Raw genomic sequence first — 23,320 nt, forward strand, 5'->3', positions numbered from 1 at the left:
TTTGCAAATCTAATGTTATCAAAATCCGTTTGAAATCTATATTATAAATTTTGCTGATAGCTTCCTTCATCATGTGTCCATATTCACTGTCTTAAAGTAGACCAAGAGTAAAAATTGAAAGTTCATATCCCTTTTAAAATAAAAAAAAATAAATTTTTAAGCAAAAAAGGAATAGTCTGTTTGTTACCCTATTCGTAACTTTAACCGATTGGACTTGCCTCTGAAAGAATAAACCATTCATAATACTTAAAAGGTACAGAACGGTTTCTTAAAATTCTGAAAGACAAAAACAGCTGCTTATGACATTTAATTTAAATGAACAACATTAATTTTATTAAAATATAAATCAATTTCTTTCAGTTAAATTTGAATTCAAATAAGAAATGTAAGAATTACCGATGGAATGCTAAAGATATATTTCTTTATTATATACCTAATTTGTATCACTCTAATATTTTATTTTTGATTTTATGCAGTTACGTGACGACGTGTTCCAACTTTTCGGATCACCACACTGTGATTTTCTGATTCGATATTACCACTCTCTGAAACGGATGACGTAGTATACGGAAACATGATGTTATTTTTCTTGCGCGTTAAAAATCCCTTGTTTGTATGCTTTGTTTTATAAAGGTCTTCCGTTTCCAAGGGAAGACCTTCTACTGATTCTGATAATTAAGATTATTAAGGTCTTCCGTCTTCAGCGGAAGACCTTCTTGTTATTTGTTGGTTTCTTTTCCGTTGTTTTTCTTATTACTAGGATCTTTCGTCTCCAACGGAAGACCCTTCGATCATTTCATCGTTTCGTTTTCACTTTTATTATTCTTTTTTTCTTTACAATTTTTGTGCAGAAAATTTCTCAAAGCTCAATCGATTTTGTTTAATTTTTCAGAGATTATGTGGCTCTATCTGAAGATTGTACCCCATCTCAGTTTTGAGAAAAATCACTTCCGGTCGGAAGTTATTGCCCTTTCAGTGATTTTTAGAGGGTCTCATTGTCCATAAGTAAACTCAAAAACGACATTAGCTAGAAAGCTGAAATTTTTCGCGATGATAGATGACACATTGCTGAGTTGCATATTGAATTTAAAATTCTTCAGAAAAGTCCAATATGGAAGCTCGGTTGGGGTCAAAATCTAGGACACAAAAATTGATTGAATTTTTGAGACATTTTGTATCATATCTTTTAAAGTATAATTATTTTGATAAAACATACTGAACAATATCTATGGGGAATGCCAAGATCTTTCATATGATATCAAGAAAAAAGTGCTGACTCGATCATCACATTAGGGGCCAAAAGGGGCTAGAATCTTTTTTCGATAACTCTCTAACAGTCAATATTTTGCTATACACTTCTGAAGCAAAAATGTTAATCTTAACAATCTACAACTGTATGTTATGATTTTAATGTCGTATGGTACGTAATTAGGGGCCATAAGGGGCCAAAATGCTAAATCTTTGACGCTTTATTTCTCAAAAGTGGGAAATATTTTGATAAGTAATATTAAACAAAAAATGTTGAAAATAATGTTCTAAACAATATGCAGCCTTTCATTTTTCGCTAAACGTCTCCATTAAGGAGTTGTAGGGCTGGCCCCTAAATATTTCTTTTGCAAATAACTTGAAAACGAAAAAGAATCTCTAAATAGTTGTTGAACAAAAAGTGTTTAGAATCATTAGAGGTTTAAGGTAAAATCCAGAAAAAGGGTCTGGAAACTCAAATTGAGGGCCAATAGGGGCTAAAATACTTTAATCGGTAACTCTTTATCAGGTAATATTTTTTCATACATTACTGAAGCAAAAATGTATATCTCAACAATCTACAGTTATATATTATGATTTTTATGTCGTATTACATAATTAGGGGCCACAAGGGGCCAAAATGCTAAATCTTTAACGCTTTATATCTCACAATTTGGGAATATATAGATAAGTAATATTGAACAAAAGATCTTGAAAATCATTTTCTGAACAATATGCAACCTTTAATTTTTCGATAACGTCCCCATCAAGGAGTTGAAGGGCTTGCCCCTAAATATTTCATTTGCAAATAACTCGAAAACGAAAGAGAATCTTTGAATAGTTGTTGAACAAAAATTGTTTAAAATCCTGAGAGGTTTAAACGCAAAAAAAGGGGCTGGACTCCCAAAGAAGAAAGTACGGTATGAGCAAAGTTCCGCCCAATCCCAAATTTTATTTAAATTATTCTTGAAACATGTCTAGAATGACCACTTCCTTAGTCATTTTAATTTTTGCTATTATCTCAAACCATTTCTCCAAGAGGGCTCTTTAAGTATAGGTAGTTTTCGTAAGAAAATAACGCAATGACGTTTTGAAGTCAACTTGACGTTATCGGATTTAAAACGTTTTAATCCCGATACAACGTTAAAGAAGAATAAATTTTGAACTGCAAAAAAAGCTGTAGCCTACTCTTTTGTTTCCTTTGTGAGCTTTTCTTGAAATGTGGAGCGAGTTTAAATTTCGCTGAATTTAAAAATTAATTGTCTTTACTGGAAATTTTGTTGGTCATTGGTTTTGCTAGTTTTTCCAAGAAAACGATTCCTCAAGAAAGTCAATGGAACATAATTTTTAGCTCGAAGCCCAATTATTTATCACGATTTAATCTTATAATTCTGAATGAGCGATATATCTTTCTTTTATTCAATTTATTGTTGTTTTTGTGTGTGTATACAGTGTAAGTTTGTAAATAGAAAATAAACACGAGGACATATACATCATTCATGTATGAATTATAACTGCATACCATATTGTTCGTGCATTATCATGATGGTTCTTATAATAAAGACGGCTATCTTAATTTGAAGTTTGATGATACCATGTATATGAATAAACAAAACACACTTTTCAAGTTCGGTTTTTTTTTTGAGAATACAAATGTATACGTGAACATACTAAAAAAAATTCAACTTTAATTACAAAAAAAGAACATCAGGATATGCAAAAATCATTCAAAGGAGCTACGATGTTTTTATTTGTTAAAAATTTTAGCATTAAAAATTTTTCTTCTGACAAGTCGCTTGAAATCATTAATCCACCCTTACGATAGGATTTTTAGCATTATTGAATCATGGTTAGTAACCCCCACCCCGACCTCTCCTTTTCCTTGGATCACATGTGATGCACATTCTTTCATTGTAGACTGATCTGCCTTCATGTTTCCTAAATGAAAATATATCTAACCTTGGTATTCTTAACTACTTGCGTTCAATTTTTATATTTCAGATCTCTGTAATGCTCCGAAATTCTGATAGCTGTTGTAAACTTTTCGACTATCAAAATTTCGGAGCAAAAAAGAAATCTGCTTTTAATAAGATTGCTCTTCATGGCAATTGGTGGCATTTTCATAAGCTGTAGAACTGTAGCTCTCCGAAAAAAAATTTATACTGACAGACCTGAGAGCTTCAGTGCCACGCACTGAAAAAACTTTGTATTTTTTGCTCACAAAAAAGTGCGATTTTTCGATTTATTTCTCCATGATATTAAAAATTTCATTTCAAAATATTACTAACTGTGTGTTCCTTACATATTCTTTCACTGTTTCCACATCAAAACATTCCTTTTAATCATGTTTAATGACCCTACTTGTTCTGAAATTGAAATCACCGAAAATTTTGCATACTAGTATTTATACTGCCAGTTTGGTTTGCAAGATAATTCGGTCCAACGCGCTTCGAACATATGTAAACTATAAAAATTATTGGATGACGAGTAAGGACTTTATCTAGATCTACCTTTTTAGCAACTGGGGAAAGATTTTGGAGGAATTAATCCATAAACAGCAAACTTTTTTGTGCGCAATAGATATACAGTTTTTTTTCAATGGGCGGCACTGTAGCTCTCCGGTCTATCAGTATATTTTTTCGGAGAGCTATAGTTCTGCAGCTACGTCTTCATAAGAGTGAAAAATTCGCAAGAGGTAAAACATCGATATATTATAAATAATTATGCTCCATTGACATAATGCTTTATAATTAAAATGCAAAATATAGATTCTTCAGAGTTATACAGGCATGTACATGTAGAAACGGGGGGGGGGTGCTTTTATTTCCCAACCTTACTTTTACAATTGAAAATGTTTATTGAAAAGCTGGCCGGTCCCAAGCTTTTACTATGGTAAAGTGATTTTAGGGAAATGTAGAATTATATGCGTAAAATTGGTACTGAAAGAACTCGGCACCTGAAAAAAATTGGCCTCTCCCCCCCCCCCCCCACTCCCCAAGAAAAAGGAATTTCGAGTTTTGGCAATGCTTTGTCTTCTTGGTTTGTCAACGTTTCCAGTAAAAAACAATTTTCTGGTTGCCCCCCCCCCATCCTCCCATTTTTTAAAAGACGAAGCTACGTACTTGTTATGTAACACTTGTAAATCTCTTTTTGTATATAACCTTACAGGAACAAGTTGACATTTTAATTTGATTGAGAATGTAAAGTCGAACAGAATTTTAAAGCCAAATATGGCGTATCTGAGCTTTAAAAATTACGAGATAAAGTGAAGATTCAGATGATGTTTGTTATCTAAGTTCAAATTAATTTTTTCACGAATTTAAACTTAAATATTCCCAATTTTCTTTGGATTAGATTGACTTTTTTAACTGTGTCTGATATTTTTTTTATCCAAGTCGGAATAAATAGGTGATTGTTTTCAGTTTGTGATACTGAGTATCTATGAAACGCGATTGATTTAAATTGTGTAATTTACAGGAATTCCGATGTAGGTAACAAACAAATAGAAAGATCTGGTTAATTTGTTTTAGTCTGCATGCCGTTTATGGCTTGAACGCAAGGATTTTCGTGATTAAACGAATACATAAGTACTTTGTGAACATTGCAATTTAATGTAATTGAACTTTTTTGCACAACACTTAATTACAAGGAATACATATATTTGAAAATATACCTTTACAAGATGATGATGAAAACTTACAAATGGAAACGGATTAATGAGAACAAGATTTGTTAAACGTTTATTTCTTTTATAACAAGGGAACAGTATGTCTGAAATGTGTTACAGATCTTTTCCCCAAGACACAAAAACATTCGATGAAAATTGGGACTGATCAGGAGTGACAATTCCGGTATATCTATAAGGGCCACCGCACTAAGTATTTTTTCTTTGCAATATGCCCCCCCCCACCTATTTCTTACAATATTTGTTTTTAAAAAACCTCATCCAAATCCCCCCTCCCCTAAATGTTTTTTGCTTGAATTTTCTTTTTAACTTATATGTCGCTCCCAAATTCGTTGTCTATTGACGTTTCAGGATCCCTGACAGATAATTAAAGGCAGTCAATATTAGTTTATCTAGCAATCTTTATTTAATAAAAATAATACCAGGTGAAAAATACATATGCCTTTTGTGTTAATCTATTGTTGAATATAAAGTGGTGTATCTTTTTTTATATCAACCTTCTGACTGTGGGAAGGATATATTTTTTATCCGTAGCGTACATATACATGTGTGTTTATATAAGAATGCAACAATATATGGATTCGGAATATTGATTAATTTGGAACAGATTTTGCAAAGGGTTATCATATTTTATATCATAAGTGTTTTATTAAGAAAAACAATTCATAATGATAAGAAAATCAAACGGGATCTATTGTGAAGTCATCTTTGTTATTATTACGTAATTTATTTACATCTGCTGACGGTAGCTATATAAACTCTCTCAGTTTCTAAAATAAAATTATACGTGTGGCATAAAATTCAAACCCGTTTTCTTCTTCTGTGCCAATAAGATTAATCTATGAAACTTCTTTTTAATTTAGCGTTTTCATTTGTTCTTGATCCTTATTGGAAATGTTTGTCAGATGCAGGCTAGCCCTACACATCGTCAAATCTGCCTTATTAAACTTTCGTTTTTTCAAGTTTGTATGCTATTTTTCTTGACAAATAAACTTACATGAAAAATAAATATATCGCCGATGCATGAATTATTTATTTATTAACATTTTGTATGAATTATGCTCATATAATTTCAAATAAATAAAAATACACCTCTCAATGAACTTTTAATCCGCCACCGGAAATAGTACTGCAAAGTCAAAATAAACATACTGCACATTCCTCGAGCAAAATCTTATACCTGTTTTTATCCGTCTTTCATCAAAATGTTTTAAAATATACGTGTTTTATTTTGCTCGAGGGGTGTTCACTACTTCAATTTTAGAAATATCTGCCGAAAATAGTGGAAAAAATATCCGGAAAAAACGGATCTTTAAACGTGGTCTTTACATCTAAATGACAGAGTGTGGAAATTTTGCCTCGCATATTCTAAAACTACAAATCATCTAGTACATGGACATATATTTTAAATTTTAGCAAACTTGTATATTATATAACGGAAAATAATAACTAACGTACTTAATTCTTTGGGGCCAAGAGAGACCAAAAGTATTTAATCGATAACTCTTAAGCAGTTTTTTTTTTCAAATATTACTAAAGCAAAATGTTTATTTCAACAATCTACAGCTATATATTATGATTTGATGTCGTATGTTACATAATTAGGGGCCACAAGGGGCCAAAATGCTAAATCTTTAACGCTTTATATCTCAAAATTTGGGAATATATTGATAAGTAATAATGAACAAAAGATCTTGAAAATCATTTTCTGAACAATATGCAATTACCTTTAATTTTTCGCTAAACGTCCCCATTAAGGAGTTGAAGGGCTGGCCCCAAAAAATATTTTTTTTGCAAATAACTCGAAAACGAAAAAGAATCTCTAAATAGTTGTTGAACTAAAAGTGATCAAAATCCGTTGAGCGTTAAGATGATATGAATAAAAAGGGCTGATTCCTAAATAAAGGGCCGTGAGGGGCCAAAAAACCGGGGTTTTTTTTTAGTCTTTAATTGTCATTGTCTTTTTACAGATTATGGAAAATCATTATTTTAGAATGAAAATCACAATCAAAAGCTCATCAAATCAAGAATCGGACGAAAGACCCACACGTTGCTCGCAACGAGATCGTATCTAGTTGTTTTTCTTACCGATTTTGTGCACGCAATTTCTCAAAAACGGCTGGTTATATTTTTATTAAACTTTCAGGTATGATAGAACATAAAAAAAATCTTGATGCATTATTTTATTTTGATGACGTCACTTCCGATTCGACCATTTTCGCAATTTATGATTTTTAAGGGTCAGATTGTCCGTCTCTTTTCTTAAAAAACCGCTCATCACAGGAAGATGAAACTTTTTCAAGAAGATAGAGCAACATATGTAGATTTGCATTGTATTGTAAACTTTCACCGGAAATACTGTCCTATTGAGCGTTTCAAAATTTTCTAACACTTTTTCTATTATAGCGTTTTACTTGTAAATATTTTGTTAAAACATATAGAACAAAAGTTGTGAAGAATTCTAAAATCTTTCAAATGGTGTTTCGAAAAGGGCTGACCCCTTAAATAAGGGATCTAGACGGGCCAAAAGTTTTTATTTGATTTTCTCAAAAAGTATTGAGAATTTGTAATACGTCAAAGAAGCAAAGCTGTTCAAAATGTCAAGCTTATTCTATTTTTGTAGTCAAAATACGTCAGGCATCGTCTCTGTCGGCAAAACCGTAAGTTGACAAAAACGCGTATTTTTGCCGTTCTTGTCAAGTTTTTGGGTGATTTATATCTCTGGGAGCATAAAAATTGATGTTCTGTTCGTCGTCGGCACTTCTGGTTAAACCGGAAGTGGCAAAACTTTGTTTATTTTTGCATTAATTTAAATAGCTTTAGAGGATTCAAACCATTTTTAGGTGTTATTTCTCATTTTTATAAAAAAATGTCTTTAATACTCATTGTCATTTTCAATAAATAACAATTCACACAAATATAGAGTTGTGATTTTTTTTTATTCAGGAAGAAAGTTGAAGGTTATTTAGATCTCAATGATATGTAAACAAGCAGGTATTCCATAATGTTCTTTCCAATTATAAATTACGAGATACATAGAATATTTACTTCCATAAGGTGAATCTGTAAGAATATATATGTTTTTTTATATTTAATATGTAAAATAATTTATCATTTACAATAGAAACAACGACAAGTCCCCTTTTTAAAACATCTAATTTTACTTCTCGGATTAAAAGGTACACTGCACAGTTTGTATTTTATATTTCTTAACTTGAAAATTAATACATTTTTAAAATATAGGTGATGCATGTGTCTAACTTCAATTTGAATGTTATGCAGCCAACATTTACTTGAGGAATTGATCAAGTTTAAAATGGTATCGCTTTTTAAATTGATTTTTATCCGACTACAAGTTTATCTATCGTCTCCATCAATTGGACGCACGCCTTTTTACACATAACGAAGCGGTTTGTTGATCAAAATTCATTTTCATTGTTAACTTTATATATTTCCCGGGCGACAATTGATGGTTACATCGATGTTTTCTTGTTTTTCATTTTGGCAATTCATTGCGTAAGAACTAGCGATCTGCGGTTACTTTACTTTTTATATATAAAATAATCCGTTTTCAACACAAAGTTTCCCAAACACATTTTCTTTTCATCACAGATTTTTACCATGGCTATACCATTTTAAAAATTTAAAGAGAATCTTCCTAATCATAAGGATAGAATTAAAGTCAATGAAATGAATTAGACCATATAAACATTGATAGGTAACTAGACACGTGTAAACTTCATAAGTGACTTGTTCCTGCACAATGCCTAGTACATGTATTTATATTACAGGTTTAATAGTAATTTTGAACAAATAATTCAAGATTTAAAAGCAATGAACTTTATTTCTTTTATAATTTATTCAAAACCCGTAAATGATTAGTATAGTGTGCTATAGAGTAATTTTGTTCCGTGATAAAATATCGGTAGCAGGTTATACAATGTACATGTAAGTGCATGTAGTAACATTTCCATTTCTATTTTTTTCTCTGTGATAACTGTATGAAAGTTGTGGGAATTCATTTCTTGACAATTCTGCCGGAATGTAAATTAGGCAAGTCGATAGGTCAGCAGCTAAGGAGGCCTAATACGCATGCAAATCTCGAGCGCATCTGTCTCTGTGGCTGACGCTAAAGGGGCCAATTATGCATGTAAATCTCGTGCGGCAGCCGTTGTGTTTGATGCTTATGAGAGTATGCCAGGGACATCAACAACAGTGGGAAATATGGGATAATTTTAGCATAACGGGCTTCGGCCGTAAATTATGCTAAAATTATCCCATGTTTCCCACTATTGCTGATGTCCTGGCATACCCTCAAAACAAGACAGTGATTCCTTAAAAAAACTCGCATCATATTTCCAGAATCGGAAATTCAAGAATTTGTATAACAATCTGCAGCTTCTGAATATCACAAACTTATCATGTATCTATACACTTTTACATATTGATTTAAACCGTTAAAATCAAAACCGGCACCATAGTCAAACCAATTGTATCGTTTACCGTATAAAACTGAGTATTTTCTTTAAAATTATGAACTTATATCTATTGCACATTACTTTTCTTGGTTTAAAAAATAAGTCAAGTATGTACGAGAGAGAGAGAGAGAGAGAGAGAGAGAGAGAGAGAGAGAGAGAGAGAGAGAGAGAGAGAGAGAGAGAGAGAGAGAGAGAGAGAGAGAGAGAGAGAGAGAGAGAGAGAGAGAGAGAGAGAGAGGTTTTGTTCATGTACATTCGTATTAACTAGAGAGTCCCTGTATCAAGTATTGTCTAATTTATTATATTCAACACGATCTCTTTGCTATTCAAATTAAATTTATTTGTTGATTTTATTCAACTTCAAGCACAATATTGTAGTACTAAAATGAAGTCCATGCTTGAATGCTATTGTACATCGGGAATTTTCTTTAATCTTTTATCCATGCATTCCCCCTTCACGGAAAATAATTATGAATAAATGAATTGAACAACATATAATAATTATATAAAACTATGTGTTTTGTCAACGTGTTTTAGATCGTGATAAGCAAATCGCAACTCCTCGGGCCTTTCTGTCTAATGGAATAATAACCTCGAATATATTACGTATTCACCATGATTCCCCTATGCGCTTCACACTCTTTCTATGGAACGCCATAGCTGCCTTAAGGTATGGAACATAATGTGACATGGTGTGTTCTATATAATAAAGGGTTGAGTCAATATGATAAAGGGTCACCACTCCTTGTTAAAGGGTGAAGCGCACATAATGCATGGTGCGTTCAATATAATAAAGGGTCGGTTCTTTATGTTAAATGGTCACTACTCCATGTTAAACGGTGAAAGATACATTATAAATGTTATGTCTAATATAATAAAGGGTCGGTTTAATGTGTTATATGGTCACCACTCCTTTTTATCAGGTGATAGTTGTATAAATAGTGCATTCGATATAATAAAGGATCTATTTACTATGTTAAATGGCCATCGCTACTTGTTATAGGGTGAAGAAAACAAATTAAATGGTTATTATATCGAATGCACCATTTCATTTGTATACTTTACCCCAAAACAAGTAGCGGCGACCATTTAACATATTAAACCGACCCGTTATTATATCGAATGCACCATTTAATTTGTATACTTTACCTTATAAAAAGTAGCGTCGACCATTTAACATATTAAACCGACCTGTTATTATATTGAATGCACAATTTAATTTTTAAACTTCACCCTTTAACAAGTAGTGGCTTCAATATAATAACATATTAAACCGACTCGTTATTATATCGAATGCACCATTTAATTTGTATACTTAACCCTTTAACAAGTAGCGGCGACCATTTAACATATTGAACCGGCCCGTTATTATATCGAATGCACCATTTAATTTGTATACTTCACCCTATAACACGTAGCGGCGACTATTTAACATATTTAATCGACATCCGTTATTATATTGAATACATAGAGGATATTCAATGTTTTGTCGTTGAATATGGAATTTATTTCACGAGTGGGACAGGTTTTTTGATATTTTCACGAGTGCAAAGCACGAGTGAAAATATTAAAAAATCCTGTCTCACGAGTGAAATAAATTCCATATTCAACTACAAAACAATGAATTCTCTGTTTATTACATTTTTAAAAAAAATTCTTTGATTTTTCCTTTCTCTCTGTATTTTTGTAATACATGTACAGTCATAGACTCGTGATGTCATAGTTGAGCGGTTGAGACGTCATAGCTAACAGGTATGTGAAGTGAAAACACTGTAAACATGGATTTAGCAACATATGATTGGTAATTTTGGCAGTTTTATTAGTTGTCAGAATTGTTTATTTATTTCCATCTATCTTATATTAGGTCAAGGGAGATTTTCTTTACAGCAATCTTCGTTATAGGAAGGGAAATCGAGAGTTTTCCCGCACTTTTGATATTCGTCACACTGTGACAGGATATCATTTTGATATCCTGTCACAGTGTGACAGGTTATCATTTTTATTCAATGAATAAATTACAGTATTTCACGGGTAAAATTGTAATAAGCCATTTTATTTGTTTTCTTCACCCTATGAAAGGTAGCGGTGACCATTTAACATATTAAACCGACCCTTTGTTATATTGAATGCACCATTTATGTTGAATCTTTCACAGTATATCAAGAAGCGTGGCCATTTAAGATAGTAAACAAACCCTTTATTACATGTATATTAAACATACATTGTATTATGTGCGCTTCGCCCTTTAACAAGGAGTGGTGACCATTTAACATAAAGAACCAACCCTTTATTATATTAAACACACCATGCATTATGTGCTCTTCACCCTTTAACAAGAAGTGATGACCCTTTATTATATTGATTCAACCCTTTATTATATAGAACACACCATGTAACATTATGTACCATACCTTAAGGCAGCTATGGTGTTCCATACCTTTCTCCAAACTTTGAAATTAATGAGAGAAGATATTTTATTTGTTAACTTTTGAGTTTAATTTTATTGAATGTAAAGCTATTACCTAAAATATACCAATAATATAGAGGGGACTTTCAACCCCGTCTATCCTTCCACAGGAGTTCGCGTACCTATCAATTTTGCCGAAATTTTCAATAAATAAAAAAGATACGCAATACCTATAATAATAACACAAGGAGTCCTACCGTTGTCCGCGACGCCATGACGTGACGTCACGGACGGTCCATTTACCCAAAAGGAACAAAAATATACAATCATACACAATTAACTAGAGATAACGATATTACGTTTAGATACGAGTACAAGTTCTTGTACCTCCCCGCTTTAAATTTTCTTGAATGTCTACTAACTTGTCTCTAGTTTATTTTCGCATATGACCTCAATCATTTCAGGCAGTTTTGTTCCTTTTTGGGTAAATGGATGCGCCCGTGACGTCACGTCATGGCGTCGCGGACAACGGATTTTTGAGCGAAGTTGTGGAGAAATGTCACCGCTGCTGCTGTAAAACATCAGTTTGAAATATAATGCATCAAGAGCCATAAAGAATGGTCCCTTCCAAAAATATTACTTTGTGTTTTATAATTTTCGATTGAAGATTAATTGTGTGACAGCCTTGATATTAAGCGAGTGGTTCCCAGGTGACCTAAAATGCGTTGCACTCCTTTCGTTATTATTATAGGTCTTACGTATTTTTTTTATTTACCAAAAATTTCGGCAAAATTGATAGGTACACGAACTCCTGTGATCCTTCATAAATAGAATCTCCATGTTGTATTGAATTTTAACATCCAGTGATGTTTTAAAATGCCTCAAGCTTGTTCTTTCTGACATGTGACGAAATGGATCAAGATGATGCGAATTTTAAACATCTTTATCGGCCGATATCCGAATACAAGTAAAAGGTATTAAATAGATCATGGGTAAACATTTGTTTTATCAAAAAAGTTTCATATCAATAGATTTATGCAGATAATTTTACACATCTATATAATAATTAATTTAAGTTGTCTATAGCAGATATTACGCAGCACTGTAAAAGCCTACTTTGTGAAATAAACGGAAAATATATATGTGCAAAAGGGGGAGGGTATTTTAAATTGAATTTATTTCAATTAAGCTGTTTTATTATCACAGAACTTAAATACCTATGGAAATAGAATACTCTGTACTGTATGAAGTTTAGTCCCATCGATGGACAGTCACGTGATGAATGCATAGCACGTGTACTGAATGTAGGTCATTAACAAATTTCAATATCGCAAGGGTATACCCCAGTTGAAATTCAAAATTCAAGCTATAAATTGTTTCTGCATAATTTGTTGTTTCTGAAAAGTGGTGCTGGTTTGAATAGAATTCGCATTTTAATAGTTAAATTTTCAAGTAAATAGGCCAATGTCAAAAAAATATTGGACTTTTATCAAATATTTTGTGTACTTATGAAATCACGCCCTTGATTTAAAGAAAGCAGCAGCACTTTTCCCCTTAAGGATAATATCCCTTATCTATATTCAAAAAATGATAACGATCTATGCAGTGTATGCCCTTGCGAAAGTACGATTTTATGGTGCATCTTGATGTAACATAAAACATGGCATAAAATACATTCTCTTGAAAGTTAATGAATAATCGCACTAAACAAAGGATATACATTGGTATTAATCGACTATTTAAAACCTGTAAATAATATTCCGTTTAATTATAAAACGAATTTTTCATTGTTAAAAAATTCCTCCATCTGCCTCTCACAGTACATGAAATACGTCATGTTTACCAAAATGAAGTCATTTATACAAGTTCATCGCAATCAGTGCTTTGTTTGAAACCAGCTACACGGGATTAACCTAGCCACGTTTTTTAATGCATTGATAAGTTTTATTGTTGTTTATTATGCTAATACAGTTAAAATTTGCAAATTATTTCATTTTCAGGTATTATGAAAAATACATAAAAGTCATATTTTTTTGCGACATCATATGTAGTAAATTTTTCCCATATAAATTAGGCCCCGCCCCCTAATTCAAGCCTTAACAATGCTGCGTAATTTGTTCTAAGCTGAAAATAACTTACGTTTGTAAATTGATCAATACAAAAACTGTACAAGAAATATTCCAAAGTAAACATTCTTATTCAATGGACTTATAGTTGTACGTAGCCTGTACATTTAGCAGCGCTCCTGAAATAGTTCAGAGCCGAAATTCTTAATCAGGTATTTTTAGGAGGTGGTGTTATGATTTATTGTGTATATTTTAATGTCCCTCTCGAGAATCTTTCACTCATATAGAGACGCCATAACTTGCCAGTGGAGAGCTTCAAATATTGTCCTATAATGGGCACTTAGGGCCTTTGAGCATGGAGGGATCGTTTTAGTGCCAGCCTCTGAAGCGATACGGGACCTCGTTTTATACAGTCTCATTCGAAGAACAGGTCCCCAAGTCCCACAGTGGGACTAAAAACCCACGACATAAGGATTGATAATGAAGAAAACAAAGTAAAAATAAGAAATGGTCGTTTTAAAATATTATTCTTACGAACTTCTGGGCAAGAATGAGAAACCATACTTATAAAAGCTTTCTGATATAAAAAAATTACTTTTTTTCAAACCATGACCAGAATAGGTATTTAAAATTTAACATAGGATTGTGTATTTTTGGGGGTAGGGTGGATGGGTTGGGAATTAAATTGTCTGATTAACTGTCCAAATGTCTGTGTGTCCCTCAAAGTTTTTTTCCCAGAAGGCCAGGCTATAACTTCAAGAAACCGGAAGTTTATTCTCGATACAAAGATTTCCAATGATCCTAGGATGTGTCATTGTATTGATTCAAGGCAATATTGCATCAAATTCAAGGTCACTGGAGAAAGAATTAATCTTTTGTCGCAGTCATTTATATGTAATCGAGAATATCTGTAAGCTTATATAGAGATTGCTTGTGACAAAAAGGATTTTCTATGATTTTGATTCAGAAAATAGTATCATTTCAATCTTGACTATATTTGTTTCAGTTTATACTTGATATTGATTGCTTATAGTCCGCCGGTTTTAGATGACTTGAAATAAGGCCATTTTAACACATTCAGTGCCAATGACAGAAAAGTTGTAAAGTTGTAAAATTCCTGTCAGGGTTATGAATTTCTAATCACTTAAAGTTGTTTCAGACTGAGGGTTTGTCTTGACCCACAGCCAAGGTTATTCCGTTAAAATCAAGGTCACTGACAGAAGAAATTTTTTTCTTTCCCATGCTATAAATTAGTAAATGAAAATCATTGGAGGCTCTTACTTGAAACTTAGATTACTTATGATTGGAGGTTGTGTCAGGTCTTTCTAGCAAATCAAGGTCACTGACAGAGAAAACAATGTTCAAGCATAACTTTGTAATTAAGATTCACTGGAGGCTCATGCTAAGAAGAAAGGATGTGCAGTGACCTTGACCTAAGGTCGGTACTTCCTGTCCACAGCTCCTACAGAAGACCTACTCGTTGCTTTGCAACGAGCTCGGCTCTAGTTATGGATAACTATTAAACAAATGCTCTCTTAAGTTTTTTGCTATATTTTGCTAGTTATAAGGGGGGTATATTATAAGTGTATCATTAGAAAAGTGACTTGATCAAAAGAGCCGTATCACGTCTCGTTGAAAGGCGCGGATCATCAGATAAAACTTGACGCTTCGCTTCTCGATTGTTCTGATGATCATTGTCTGTCAACTCGACGTGATACGACCCTTAGGATCAAGTTACTGTTATAATTATATATTATGTACTGAACACTGACATGGTCGGATTTTTCTCACTCCCGGGTCTTTACCTCCCATGCCATCAGACCCTTGCATTGTTTATAATACTCAATCGTGAAATGAATGATTTTACCTTGTGCTAACTTAAATAATGATGCTATTGTTGAGTATTTCTTTATATTTGTTTGTTTTTACTCTATCACATTGCTCTTAATTCAGCATTACGGGATTTTGTTCGTTTCCTGATCCTTAGGCCTTGTGTCCTCAGGTCTTTTGTATATCCTTATTCTCCAAGCTGCATCTGCGCTCGCTACCTGATCATGAGGTCGTGAGTTTGTATCTTGACCGCGACTGACCTAGTCGTTAAAATAGGTAGCGACTGTTCCTTCGCCATGCGCTCGGCACTTTGAAGTGAAAGTTGAGGGTCCCTCGATTGAGACCTTAAAAACTGAGGCCCTGTGTCATAAAGATCCCATACTGCTCAATAACCCTGAGTGCCGAGTAAAGGTCAAAATTTGAAGCCCTTTACCGGCATACGGTGACGTCTCCATATGAGTGAAAAATTCTCGAGAGGGACGCTAAACAATATGCAATCAATCAATCAATCCAAGCTGCCCCGGCCAATTTTCTCTTCAAAATTAAAAAAAATTCAAAAGTGTTTGCTTATTTTTATAGAAATTTTAAATCAATATTCTACATTTAGCGCTCCTGTACACGCATGCAGGTCTAGTGCCCGTAGTTCCTTAGTATTTTTTTATTCTCTGCCACGCCTTGTTGATTTTCTCAACACAAATTTGAATCAAACTCCTATGAAATATTTATTCTTGTGCAGATTCCATACAATATTCTACACTTACCAATATTTTGCTCTGCATTCAATGCCAGCATTTGAAGTCTTAGATTATAGGTCACATGTTTGTACATCGTTATTCTCGACTCTGCCATGACGACCTTAAAGCTGAACACAATTCGTAAAAAGAATATGTCCGCCATAATTGTTTGAGCTTTTGCTATATTTACAGGACCCTATAGAATGAGTCAGTCACTTTGTCACTGTTCCGTGTAATGAATTATCACCGGTGTACATGGACGTCTGCTATACAATACTTCTATGCAGGAAAGTAAGATACAAAAGCCTCTTACAATAGTTGCAAGGTTCAGTGTAGACTAACAAACACGAAAATATTTGCAGATGCAATGCACGACCTCGCCGATACCCGTGACAATAAAGCACAAAGGGTATATCCTGGAGTTGATGACATCGAAAATGGCGTTAACCTATTAACAAGTCGTGTTCAGCTTTAAGACTGTAAATTTGCAGATATTGACCTCAGATATTGATGGCAGATATTGAACTCAGATACATGGAGTATATTGACCGAGGGCTAGCGCCCTAGGTCGATATATTCCATGTATCTGAGGTCAATATTTGTCATCCTGGGTCCTTATAAATGCATATTGACCTACATTGAGTCCATATTTGTATAATAAAATCTAACAATTTTATAATAACCTACGCTGTTGTTTGTAAAATAAAGACAAAACGCTGATTAATGTCGTTAACATGTAGCTATGATATGGATTAAATGGAGACAAGGGAAGTAACTTTTATTACATACCAAATTTCAAGAATCACAGATACTGCAATCGTTTCGGATGAGAGAAAACCGTAAAAATTACAACCCGTGAAATTAATCCCCTATACGTATATAAATCTTAAATGAAAAGCAGAAATTCAGAATAGAAAATATTATACAAGAAAAGTTCAGTTAGAATAACGCGTTAGAGATTCATTATAAAAGATATAGATTTCGTGTTAAACTTTTAACAAATTTGCTATAATAACTTGGTATTTGTAGTTTTTTTTTGTTTTTAAACTGTTTATCCTAAATACCCGGGTTAACTGACAATTGTAAATGGGTATCGATGGAAATTGTGTAATGAATAATATTTTTTTTAAAAATCAGTCAAAGAACATTTATCAATCCGTGAAATTTTTTTTTGTTATGTTAAGTATCCTTAATTGGAATTTTTCTATAATATATGTATGTATGGGGCCTCTGCTGAGTTAGGTCAATGCGACTTCATTGACAATAGTTGTCTGTCGCGTGACATATCTTAAATTAGAAAATAATTTGTACAGCAACAAATATAGAGCATATTCTACGTACATGTATGAACGCCTACAGAGATCGGAAAAGTTCAACGGTATATGGATAATTTTTCATGTGAATTGATTCTGTTTTCGTGAAGACAATTTCCTTTTCCCGAAAACTGCTGGAAACAACTTCCCCATGTCAAAGATTATATAGAAAATAGCCGTCCTTTGATAAACTCGGTGCATTTGCATAATACGCATTGAATTAATGCAAAATAACAGAAAAAAAACAACTGGGCACAAAAAGCTCCAAAGATTTTTCAAAATATTAGGGAAAATAGCTACATGTGTCTATCAAAAATCGTTAATTATGTTTTATGAAAGAGTAAAGAATTCCAAGTAAACATTGCAGTATTTTGCAGCAGTAATATCATTTTTCTCTGAGAACTGTTTCATTTCAAATGAAGGTAAAGAAATCCGATGCTAATCAGCTTGCACAAAGTATAGCTCTCTAGGGATGATCGCATAGTTAAATTCAGATTATACAAATATTAATCCTTATACAGGGCAATGAAGGTTATAAATACAACACGCCTTTTTGTTTTCTGTCACATTTTCGCCCTCAAATGTGGAACCCATTATCACAGATATCAAATTGAACATTCGTCACATTAACAACTTAAAAATATTTCATTGAAACTTCATCTTATTGATCTAAATGTATTGTTTCTCTCTTTTTTAGTAAACAATCAAAAAGAGAATCTGAGGATTATCTTAATCGGAAAAACTGGCTCGGGAAAAAGTACAACTGCGAACACTATTTTGGGTAGAACAAGTTTCTCAACGTCATCTTCTGGGTCATCTATTACCAAGGAATGCTGTTCAGGTTCTGTAGAACGATTCAACAGAGAAATAAAAGTCATAGACACACCAGGATTTTTTGATACACATATGACGCATGAAAAAATTGCTGAAGAAATTTTACAATGCATGAGCATGGCTGCACCAGGACCACATGCATTTATTCTTGTACTTAATATTTCACGTTTCACAAAAGAGGATGAGACAACAGCTTTACTCTTGTTTAAATTGTTTGAAAATGCTGTTTTTGAACATTTTATTGTTCTTTTTACCCGACTTGATGATCTAGAATATGACGGAAAAACACTTGAAGAATATCTTCAGTCTATTCCTAAAAATCTCAAATCTGTTTTAGGAAAATGCGGAGATAGATATATTGCTTTCAATAATAGATGTACAGAAGAGAAAAACGATCAACAAGTTAAACAGTTATTAGACATAATTGATAAAAATCTGTCAAGAACAGAAAATAAGTATTACACTGACGATATGTTCAATGAAACAGAGAGATTATTAAAAGAGATAGAAATTGAACAAATCTTAGAGCCGGAACTTAATTTTGAAAAAATCACTGAAAAATACAGAGATTTAGATACAAATATTAGGTCTCAAAATAATGAACTTGAAAAAAATTGTCAAATAGCAAAACACCATATCGCAGAATTTGACAAAAAAATTAAAATACTAAAGCGAGATATGAGCACAGAACTTAAAAAAATGGAAGATGCGGAGAAAAAAAGCAATGAATCACGACGAGAAAATTTATTCCAGATTGTCAAAAACAGTGGAACTAAGGTGGCAAGAATACTGCTGGAAAAATCTGATCATCTCAGAACACGTCTTTTCAATTTTTTTAAGCCACAGGATTCCCCAAACGTTGCAGTTAGACGCGAAACACAATTATAATGTGAAATTAAACTCTTGTTGCTATTGCAACAAGAAAGGTCTTCTTTCAAAATGCCTACGAATGAGCTTTTTGTTGTTTTGAGCTCCAAGTTAAAAAATAAGTATCATATTTACATGTACTGAGAAAGAAAAAAAATAAAAAGATGAATTCTCATCCTGAAAAAGGTATAAAAATAATTCGGAAACAAATTCGCCTGCATTTACAAATTTTAAGCATTAGATATTAAATTCACTGTTATTGTTATATAGTTTTGTCGTACTTTATTGTTTAAATGGGAATAACAAGTAACTTTTGCATGACTATGGAATAAATGAAATTTGCAACCTCACAGATTTTTGTCCTGTCGTATTTGAAATTCTGAGCAAAAAAAGCTGCGATGAGCTGCTAGTATCTAGAAAATAGTGAGAGACATAAAGTAATTTTGCATGCATGCATGCTATTCACGTTACACATGTATTAATCAGCAGGCTATGCCAGTAAAGCATATAAACAGTGACACTGAGTGTAGTGTTTACATCCCTTATTTATACCTGTATATTGCAGATAGTTAACCACACACAACAATCAGTGCATCCATTTTATTGTGATAACAGTAAAGAACTGAAACAAAACAAAAACAAAGAATCCATCATCAGTTACATGATAAATGATATCGCTATATAACTATAGATATAGCATAAAGTGTGTAAAAAATTGAAAAAAAATATTGAAAGGATTAATTTTAATAGGAATAAGATTCACTATCAGTCCAAAATATTAAGTTTTGACACAAATGAGTTTCCCTCAAAAAAATGTTATGAACGTACTCCATTTTTTTGTTTATAGATTATGACAACAACAACGGTATTCCATATTTTCAATAGATAACAATAGATACTCCTAATAAACAAATTACAAAGATTTCATACAAATACACTGTGAATATAATAAATATACGCGTAAATAAAAATGAATAGCAAAGGTTTACTTACAGCAGTGTGTGGCACCTTTAGTCAAAATATGAAGAAAAAACATGGCATGTGGGTCACACAGGAAATAAACATAGGAAGTGGGGAATTTAGGAAAAGTAACTCCATATTTACAAATAAAAAGATAACTCTTGAAATAATAAGACAGATAACTATTCGATTAAGAAAGATATCTCTAGCAATGAAATAGATATAAATAATTTAGAAAATATATAAACATGTAATTTAAATGTTCATAAATATTACACTCCTCTTCTGATATCTAAGTATATCCCAATGAACCTAATTACATAAAATGTTCAGTATATTAAATGAAAATCTGGTACATGAAATTACACCTCAATCAGAAGGACAGTTTCTGTGACTGGGCGCGTATGAAACACATTAACACCATCTCTGTTCACACGAAGTCTTACTTCACGGACTTTCTTGTCAGATTCACTTGGATACACTTGTTCCACTACTGCCATCTTCCAGTAACAACGATGTGCTGAACTATCGTTGAGTAACACGACATCACCAACGGATAAATTTCTCTGGTTACGTGTCCACTCCCTTCGACTTTGAAGTGTTACGAAGAATTCTTTTCGCCATCGTTTCTAGAAAAGGTCTGCAAGTAGCTGAACTCTATTCCACTCTGCCTTGAATGTGTCCTTCTCTTCAAAAGGACCAAGTGGTTCACTACCTTTGTCCGTCTTCTGGGTCAGAAGAGTGTACGGAGAAAGTATAAATTGGTACTCTGGGTCCGTTGAAATTTGCACGAGTGGTCGTGTGTTTATGTTAGCAACCGCCTCAGCCAAACATGTAACAAGGCTTTCATGTGTCAGCTTTTCTGCAGTACCATCTATCAACAGGGGGTCTAGGATCCGTCTCATAAGGCCTATCATCCTCTCCCAGGCTCCACTCATGTAGGAGGAGTATGATGGATTGAAGATTCATACTGTTATTTTGTCCAATAGAAACCCAGGTAGCACAACAACGTTATAAAAACGTTATAAAAACGTTTTCAAAAAATTACAAAAACATTTTCTAAAACGTTATTACAACGTTATTTTGTATGGTTTTTTTTAACGTTATCATAACGTTTTTCAAAAACAGTGTCCTGCAATGTTTTGAAAACATTTTTAAAAACGTTTTCAAAACATTTTTTAAAACGTTTTCAAAACATTTCTAACATGTTTTAAAGAATTAAAAAAGTACACAAAAAATATTGTACTTCCTACAGTTTTAATTAGTTTAATCCATTTCACAAATGTAATCCATGAACTTTTTTAACATCCGCACAGTCAATAATTGTCTTCTTAACATAGAAGATTTGTCACAATTGAAATTACAAAAAAAAATCACATTATCCTTCCTTTGAAAATCATTCGTTTGGCACTTGGGCTTCTTTGTTTTCTTCTGCAAAACAAAGATATAGAGAATAACTTTAGAATATTTAAAAACTAAATAAATAAGATAAATACAAGGAAATGTGTATGTTCTACTGTTCTATAAAATATATGCTAAATAAATCTATCTCCGTAATAATACATCCTTGTCAGGAAATTTCAAACATACTTTAAAGTATTAATACTCCTCTTCAAGGATGGTGTGTAGCAAAACCTCATTATGCCCAATCCCTCTTATAACATGTAATCTTTAAAAAGGTACCAAATAATATTTGGTATTTGTAAACAGCCGCTGTAAATGAAAAATTATATTCATGTTAAGAATTGTAAATTGAAAAATATATACATGACACTGTACATAAATAGAAATTAGTTAACATATCCGAAGAAGTATTTAACCAACTCCATCGTTAAGCCCCCCCCCCCCCCCCCCCCCCCCCACACACACACACAAACTCATCCTACATATCATGTTAAGAAGTTGACAATCTTTCTCTAAGCCTGGGGTGATTATACTAAAGTATACATTAATAAAGAAAACTCACACTAGATACAAGTCACAATACATATGTAAATGCACAATCATGATAAACTTCCATGATCAGTTTACTTAAAAAACAACCAATGAACCGCCCTTAAATATCCAGGATGTATACAATCATTTACAAGGAATGATTTAGGCTTTTACAAACACATGCAACTATAATCATGAAAATAATTTTTCTTTATACATGTATACACAATGAATACTACTTTAAATTCAACATACCTTACGGTGATGTAAAATATTCCCTAAATCCTGTTCTTTGTCTTTCAAGAATGCTGCCCGGATTTTCAAAATCTTGATAAGTTGACCTATATAGATCACGTGGAAATAGTTTGCAGCAAGGAGCGGTTTCATCAGCACTGACCACGGCATTCCGCTGTGTCAATCAATTAACTTTTGATAAACGCATTATCCAGGAGGAATATGTTAATTGAATAAAAAAGAAAACATTCTTGATAAAATATTGTTTAATATTATTCAGTTAATAAAGTTTATAAACGACGATGTTTGAAGAAGTATTTTTGTGATTTTTCATATTCACTTTATGACAAGTACCCCTAAAAATATTTGAAAATGTGAAGTCGCAGTATGTAAATACCATACCAAGTTGCACAGCCTGTTCTAGATCATGATATCTTAACTGATTGATAAGCAAGTTCTAATTCATCATTTTGAAAAGTTTGAAAATCTTGTGACAAACACTTTTCCGACATAAGTTCTACCTGAATTCTTGTTTTACTCCACCCTTTTACTTAGTTCTGAGAATATTTTTCAGAGAATTTAATATGAAAATCAGAACAAACATTTTCATTGTTGTAACGTCTTCTTTATAATGTATAATAATAGGAAAAGTTAATTGAAGACCATTTCTTTTTATGTCCCCGTAATCGAAGATTCGGGGGTATATAGATTTATCGTGTTCGTCTGTATGTC

The 23,320-nt window shown here is 32.7% G+C and overlaps 1 protein-coding gene across 1 annotated transcript; it reads left to right on the forward strand.

The window, feature by feature from the left end:
* The first annotated feature begins 18,709 nt into the window (after positions 1-18,709).
* On the forward strand, positions 18,710-19,480 carry LOC134259083 (GTPase IMAP family member 7-like). The gene has a single exon (XM_062741681.1). It carries the CDS (start codon positions 18,710-18,712, stop codon positions 19,478-19,480), a length of 771 nt encoding a protein of 256 aa, XP_062597665.1.
* Positions 19,481-23,320: the final 3,840 nt, after the last annotated feature.

This window comes from Saccostrea cucullata, unplaced genomic scaffold, assembly GCF_032062105.1.
Source record: "Saccostrea cucullata isolate Sc308-1 unplaced genomic scaffold, CSIRO_AGI_Scuc_v1 ctg1611, whole genome shotgun sequence".
NCBI classification, from domain to species: Eukaryota; Metazoa; Mollusca; class Bivalvia; order Ostreida; family Ostreidae; genus Saccostrea; species Saccostrea cuccullata.

Coding starts and splice junctions, on each gene's coding strand:
- LOC134259083 (XM_062741681.1), top strand. CDS start 18,710: ATGGCTGCACCAGGACCACATGCATTTATTCTTGTACTTAATATTTCA.